We start from the raw sequence: 8,106 nt of genomic DNA, 5'->3' as shown, positions 1-8,106 counted from the left end.
AATTTATGTCTGGAAAATAGTCTTTCATTCCAGGGAAAACCAAAAAAGACAAACATGCAGGTTTATTTTAAAATGTTTTAACCAGTCATCATCTTCTAATGAATGTCACTTCAGTTTTACTTTCCAAGTATGAATTACCAAAAGCAGCAAAGGACACAAACAATATTGAAGCACTAAGTGTCCACATTCACATGTTAGTTTGATGATGCTTAAAAAAGACTGATAAGTGTACATTGGAGGTGCAGCTGAGGAGATGGTGTCCACCTTCAAATACCTGGGCCTGCACATCTCCAATCACCTCACGTGGTCCACCAACACAACCAGCACCATAAAGAAGGCCCAGCAACGCCTGTACTTTCTGAGATGGCTGAAGCAGGCTGGCCTCAGCCCTGCTATCCTGACATCTTTTTACCAGTGTGATGGAGAGCACACTGACAGCATCCATCACTATCTGGTATGGGAACTACTCTGTGGCTGACAGGAAAGGGCTGCAGCGAGTGATCAAATCTGCTCAAAAAACTACAAACATCAGCCTCCCTTCCCTGGAGGACATATATGTCAGCAGGTGCAGAGGCAGGGCATCGTACATCATGGAGGATCCTACCCATCCAACACACGGACTGTTCACTCCCCTCCCCTCAGGCAGAAGGCTGCACAGCCTAAAAGCCAGAACAACAAGGCTAAAGTGTAGCTTCTTTCCAGAAGCTGTGAGACTTGTGAACTCTCTTTAGGTCTGATCTCTGCAGTTTACCGCTGTGACTGCATGCACACATTACTGCACTTTCTCGCTGGTTTTAAACTACGTTTTTATATTTACTTACTGCAGGCTTTAGGTTATGTATTTATTTTCTTATTTGTAGAGTCTACTTTAGGCTTGTTATCTATTCTGTATGCTGCTGGACCTGAGTTATGTGTTTAGTTCCTTCACGTTTTAAATGTGAATGAATGACATTAAAGTGAGCCTTGAACCTTGTTCATCAAAGTAATTCACTCAACTTATTGATCTTGAGTTACAAATCATCAGATTTTCACATAATAGGGGCTTGTGGACTATTTGTGGTGATAACAAGTTTGTCCTTTGGTTTACCCTTTTATCATCAATGTTCAATCTTCCACAATACGTATATATGTCCAAGTATTTGAGTAGTAAGTACACACTAACTCACTGTAAACAAGATGTGAGGGTGCTCAGTTTTAATTGAACTAATAATTAAACATATCGTATTACACTATGCACGTGCCAGGCAGACTTGGGGAAAAAAAACAGGATAAAATGAGGTATTGTTGATAAACTGCAGTCTGGATTCTCTGTTAAGGGAAACTAAAGCCCCGTTTCCACCAAGCGGTTCAGTTCGGTTCGTCTCGGTACGGCACGCATTTTGTGGCGTTTCCATTGACTAAAACCGGGACAGGTCCCCAAATTACCAAGCCGTACCATCCCACTTTTTGATACCCTTCTGTTGGGGTGCCAGACATTCCGATCCGACCCCAGAAGGAGGAGCTAGAGACACTGCAGTCCGTTGATTGGTCGACAGAATTGTCACTTCCCATGCGACATCGGTAGTAAAGAACAACACATAACCCCCCATGTTTCAATCTCCAGTGGACTTTGGGAAGATATCTTTTTTTTTGTTTGGAAAATGGCATCAAGAAACAGCGTTCCATGGTCGACCGTGGAGGGGCAGACTTTCTTGTTTTTCTTCTTTGTTGCATTTATTAGCAGGGTACACTGTGTCACGCTGCCATGACGTCACACTATTACGTCGCTGACGCGGCTATCGGCATCCGGCTTACACGCTGCCCACCAAGTAGGGCACGGTTGTGCAAACGCAAACAGGATCAGGCGTTACCAATCAGACCCATACCAAACTGTACTGATCCATACCAGACCGCTTGGTGGAAACAAGCCATAAGTGGTCTCATATGAAAGATCCCTCCACATGTTGAAAGTGCATTCAGAGATCAGTGCATTACAATAACATTTTCAGCCAAAATTATCTGTAGAGACGCCCTTACCTCTGGCATAAAGAAGACACTCTCTGTAGAAAACCCTTTACCTTTCTTCTTCTTTGGCAGTTTTAGCAGAGCCTTTCCCTCTGGCCCCAGGGGAGGGAAATTTGGCTGAGGCAGCAGCTCTGTAGTTCTGACAGCTTTTCATCTCAACAAGAAATATTGCCTCTCTTCAGTACCACGAGTTCTCGTGGCATGAGATCTCGTCACACCCCTACCAAAAGGCCATCATGGTCAATCATGAGAAAAGTCATAACATTCATTTTTGTCATGAAGTAAAATCACAGTCTTGGACATTGTACATATAGCACTACAAATAGCAATTTAAAGCAGTTTCCAGAGAGTAAGCAATTAAATCAATAAAACAAAAAACACCCCATCATGCAAAATTAAATAAAAGATAAGAACAGCTTTTATCAAAATGATATGAAATGAAACTCTACAAGTTTAACAAAGCAAAAATATTTTTTCTCTCGTTGTTCAAATCTGTTTGATTATCTTCAGTTACTTGTGCACATTTCTGTTCCTGTGGTTTATTTAACACATGAAATAACAGAGAATATAATCAGATCCACTAAAATCTGGCAGTTGTGTTTGTTGTGAGTAAACCACAGAATGTAACTGTTAAATAATCTGTCATTCAAAGTCTATTTAAGCCCACTGATATCATGTGGGACACGAAAAAATCTGATCAGTGGTATCCAAGACGAGTGGCAGACGAAGGGATAAATAAACCGTGTCTGAGCAATAATGCAGTGTCACTTACATCAGTGAAACAAAAATGAACGGATCCTACTGGCAAAGGAACATTGAATTTTTGTTGAGCTTCAGCATTTCAAAGCTCAGTCATCAAGCTTGTTCTTATCTCCAGAGAGAAACTGAGCTCAACGCTGATTGGCAGCAGCAGGTTTTCTTTCTTATGATGCTGAAAGCAGTTACATCCTGCTTATAGGAATGATTGGCTTCAAGCACCTTTTCCTGCTGTTGCTGTCATCCCCCTCCTCTCTGTCTGGATTATGGCCACCTGAGGCAGTCTGCCTGCGGGACGACAGACGGGTCATGTGCAGAAGGCACGTGTTGTTTTCCAATGTAGTTCGTGTGTTCGAATTTCGACAGCATCTCTTCAAACCCTGGTGGAGGTGGATAGTGAACAGACCATACGTGATGGGGTCCAGACAGGCGTTGAAGAGGCCAAAGATGAACAGCATGTGAGTCAGTGAATGAGAGACAGTCTCCTCCATTTTTTCAGGAAACAACCAATACCACAGGCCCAGCAGATAGTACGGGGTCCAGCAGATGATGAATGATGTAACGATGACGATGCTCATCTTAAGAGTCCTCATTCGAGCTTTGGGGATGTTGTTGTGGGAGCGACGCAGGTGAACATCTCTCGACACCACTGAAAGAGAATAAAACACTCCATCAATAACAACTGCATGGGTCTCAGAGCATGTATCTCCACTTCAGATTTCATCACATGGCACTTACGGTTGTTGCGGGCCATGCGGCTTGATATCTCAATAAGAATTCGCGTGTAACAAAAGATCATGATGACCAGAGGCAGGAGGAAGAGGCAGACAAAGGTAAACATGTTGTAAAGGGTCTCCTGCCAGTGCTGGACAAAACTGCCATGGGTGGTGCACTGGGTGAAGTTCTCTGGAACTGTGATGGTCACGTTGTGGAATATAAACATCTGCATGAAATGATAAGAAGACTTGCATTAGGGGTATAGCTAAGACTGACTTATGCCTAAGGAGTGCTTTTTTATTTCCTCCACTATCATTCCTGCAAAAAAAAGCAAAGAAGAAAATAGTTCTGCAAAAAAATAGCAATATGTATCTTCACTATTATTCCTGTAGTCACAACAACCTCTGCTCCTAGAGTTGGTGTTCAGTTACTAGGTAGGCTCTGAAAGCTTCAGCAAGCAAGTAGGATCGTGTATGGACATCAAGTGCCACTCATGAACACAAAGCGGTGAAACAAAGAAAGTGATGTCCTTGGCAATATCCATCTCTCATTCCTGCATCCTGAAATCTGATTACCAGCAGTGAAATAATTTCCACCATACACCTATTTGGATTATTGTGTGACATTTCTATTCATAGAGTACATGCAATTCGATTCTGAATCACAAAACGCATCTTTGCATATGAATTGATTCATGGAAAATGATACGTGATCATACATCATACATCTGCACAGTCATGGTAATTACTACATCCATTATACTGTATCTAGTCTGAAGCACACACTTTATGTACCTGCCTAGCCTCCCTCTGGTAAATCATTGCATTTTATAGCTGGTTGTGATTGCTGTCTCGCATCCAGTCTGTAATACACACATGTAATTGTTTTTAGTCATTTTCAGTAATCAATAAAATTGGCACAGCAGTATTGAGGTGACAAGTTATCTTCTTTACAAATGTTATTCAAATGATCTCATCAGATTAAAGTGCAATTGAGGCGCACTGCATCGTTAGTAATTGCTGTCTCATCTGAATGATGCTGGAGTAAGAAGGAGAGTTCAATTTGGTAAAAGAAAAAAAAAAAGCCACTGTCCTTATGTCTCTTCCTCGCAGTAGAGAAGAGCTAAAATAAGGGGAAGTGATGTGACCAGGTTTTATATAGCGCCCCCCCCCCCCCCCCCCCCCCCCCCCCCAGCTGCCACTATACTCCCTAAAATGATGCTATCTTGCGTTATAGAAAAACTAGCAAAACACTGACAGGCTACCCACATTTTCACCCTGCAACGCCTGCCATTTACCCCATAGGTGCAAGTGGCAGGTGCTAATTGTATACCCTATATGTAAGTGATGGAAGCGTGGAGCCACATTAGCTAAAGTGAGAAAACCTAATATATGGGAGTGACTGCAAATTTCAGTTTAGTGTAGGCAGGCTCAAGAGGCACACTGTAAATCACATGCAGGGTTTATAATACACTTCCTTTTTCTATATATTCTAGAGCAAAACACCACATGCTAATTGTTGTAATTAGCCAGCCCTGCATTGCTGCGTCAAATCCAATGGTTTCAGTCTATATGCATGTGGGGGAATGAGAATAGGTTTATAAATGCAGTCCATTTATCCCACTGCTATTCCATCCATGTTCAGCTGAATCACAGTAAGACACAACTCTTTCTTTAATAAATGTAGGATATGTATAGGCTTATGGATATTCTGACTCTGTGGCAGTGACTGAAATATGTAGGGCTTTAAGGTGCATATATACAATAAACAGCATAAAAATAATAAGCTAACTACAACAAGAACAGCAGTTTATGTCAATGTCATTTCCCAAGTAGAGCCATAATATCTAACAGACTTACTAAGGTGCCTATCTCAATAAAAGGGATTGACAGGTAGTATTTGTTATTGACCATCAGAAGCCTTTGGCAGTCTGTGTCTCGAAAAAGATTTATCCTTTTGGAAAACAATCCTATAAGACACCTGTGCCACCAAATCACTGCACTATGCGGTTGATAGTGCGTCCCCTGTTGAAGTGAAAGCCAGTATTTGCAATTCTAGCAGACAAATAAAGTAAGCCTCAAAGGAAAAACAACAGCGTTGGCTTTCATCTCAAGCACTTAAATAAATTAAATGACTAATTGTGCTCTCATAACAATTGGTAGAAAACACAACTGTGTGTTTTGCCAACAATTTTGCTGGCCTCCTGTGACAATGCCTTAATGACATGAGAATAAGTGTGCTCTGTTCAAGAAAACACAGGAAGAGAGAAATAATAACTACAGTAAGTGGCACCATAAACTCTAAAGTGCTAAATTATCTATGTCTTGTCGGTATAAATGATTGACTTTATAGAGGTATCTAAAGGTAAGATCAACTTTTTGATGTTTTTCATGAACAAACATGTTGTCATTTAAACTGAGCAGAGCACAGAGCTCAAGGGAGAATCAAACCTAAAGGCTACATGAGCAGAATTTTGAGAGGACCCATTGGCCTCTGATCTGAGAAAATAGAAACAGCAGTAGTATCGCTGCTGAATACTTTCATTTTATCAAGACATTTACTGCAGTCAGTTTGAGGCCCCTCAGATATCACTGAAATAATAAATAGACTGCGAAGGCACGTGTAACAGCTGGACCTCTTTTAGTCTGGATCAATTCAACCTCTTATAAGCATAGACAAGTACACTTCATGAGCAAACTCAAGTGTCAACCTCTGGTCTTGAGTAATGAAGCCAGTGCAGAAATGCTAAAAACTGCAGTTCCTCAAGCGTCCACTTGAAGCTGGTTCCAAAAGCCCTGGAAGCCACATACTGTACACACCCTTTCTAAAAGGTCCATTTTAACATAAAAAATAAACATGTTTACAGCCTTATACAAAAACAAATTTTCATCTGAATAGCTTCTTTGTCCATTCAAACACATTGTACAGAGGTTGAATTATTTTATTGCTCATTATGGAGAGATTAAGGTTACAAGTTTTGAATAATACTAGGACGACCAAAGTTAGGTTGAATCAGCATTTCCAATATGGCGACGTCCTTCGATACGCTTCTGAACTCTGCTTCAGAAAGCAATAGGTGATGTCACTGAGACTACATCCATGTTTGATACAGCTTATGAGGAACACCCTCTTTTTTCCCCAGTATATACATATGGCCATTGGTGGACAGTAACAAAGTAAATTTACTTGAGTACTGTACTTAAGTACATTTTTTGAGTATCTGTACTTTACTTGGGTATTATTTTCTCCCTGTTTCCCACTCTGTCCAAACATACAAAAATTCACTGTCCAACCTGAGAAAGCGTGTTGAGCTACGTAACATTTGTTTCATTCCAGATAAACATTTCAAACTAAGTTGTCTGTGTTTGGAGTAACTTAGTGTCTGTTTTTATTCCATGGTATTGTTTTTTAGAGATTTCAAGTAATGGTTTCTGAATAAACATAATGTTACAGAATGTACTTCTATTCTTGACTGCATTTATATATTGTTAAAATACAACATTTTGAGATATTTTTAAGTACTTTGAATGCTTAAGTATTTTTAAAAGTAAGTACTTCAGTACTTTAACTCAAGTAATAATTTTGCAGACCGATTTTCACTTGTATTGGAGTAAAATTTGGATTGATGGATCTACACTTTGACTTAAGTAAAGAAGCTGTGTACTGTGTCCACCACTGTATATAGCCAATATTTAATTTTGGAATAAAAATTGGACATTATTTAATTCCTCTTAAAGTATACCAAACAAGCCTTAGTTTGGTTGGAGATTAAGAAACGGAGGTCTGTCTGTACAGGTTTTCCAGTCCTGGTTAAAGTGGAAGTAGAATATAATAAACTGCCTCGAGGAATCAGAAATTTTACCCTCATGTCAAAGAAATGTCTGTGCCGAGGGTGATATTTTTTGAGAGCTTTTAATGCTTTAACATTGGTTTTTACACCATAACTCACTGCTCATCAGTACAAAATCCCTGCGTATGCCCCAAGTCATGTTCATATGCAGAGTTTGAGTGCAAAAGTGCAAATTAAACGTTTCCAAAAATATCCAAAATGTGAGACACACACACACACACACACACACACACACACACACACACACACACACACACACTCCTTTTTCCTTTTTGGTCAGCCTAACTGCCTTCCAGCCTGCTGCCATGCTACTGCAGGTTTTACTATAATATAGTATATTTATGTCAGTCATTCATATATTATATGAATGACTGACATAAACAGATGTGTGCAAATGAAATGGAAAAATGACTGGATGGAAACCAGTTGGCTCGTCATGTACCAAGATCTGAAATAAAAATGAATGGAAAATGTCCTTTCACTGAATGTACTTTAGTCTGTACCTTATTTTAAGAACATTGCAAGACCTATATTACAAATGCAACACAATATATAGAAAGGTCTTTACAGAGGCTGACAGAATCAGGGTGAGTGTGAGTGAAAAGTGACCGGCCAACATCACTGACACATGTACATACAGATTTAATACTTACATCACATTAGTGGGTGTCATGCCTACCACACACACCCACAGAAATCTGCTTCTTGCCGAGACATTAAAGATATGAGATGCATTTCTCAATGAGCAAAAAAAACGGATATTGAAATATGTATATGTA

General features: G+C 40.0%; 1 protein-coding gene across 1 annotated transcript in view; it reads right to left on the bottom strand.

The window, feature by feature from the left end:
* Positions 1 to 2,475: 2,475 nt before the first annotated feature.
* The window catches only part of gnrhr4 (gonadotropin releasing hormone receptor 4), a 30,632-nt gene continuing 25,001 nt past the window's right edge, over positions 2,476 to 8,106 (bottom strand). The window contains exons 2-3 of the mRNA XM_034684901.1: positions 3,499 to 3,703; positions 2,476 to 3,409 (exon numbers count right to left, since the gene is read on the bottom strand). Of these exons, the coding sequence (XP_034540792.1) occupies positions 2,946 to 3,409; positions 3,499 to 3,703 (669 nt within the window). The 3' untranslated portion in view covers positions 2,476 to 2,945. The remainder of the gene's footprint in view (positions 3,410 to 3,498; positions 3,704 to 8,106) is intronic.

The sequence above is a fragment of the Notolabrus celidotus genome, chromosome 6 (genome assembly GCF_009762535.1).
Source record: "Notolabrus celidotus isolate fNotCel1 chromosome 6, fNotCel1.pri, whole genome shotgun sequence".
In the NCBI taxonomy this organism is placed as follows: domain Eukaryota; kingdom Metazoa; phylum Chordata; class Actinopteri; order Labriformes; family Labridae; genus Notolabrus; species Notolabrus celidotus.
Note: the sequence above shows the minus strand (reverse complement) of the source record. Positions and strands in the feature narration are given on the sequence as shown.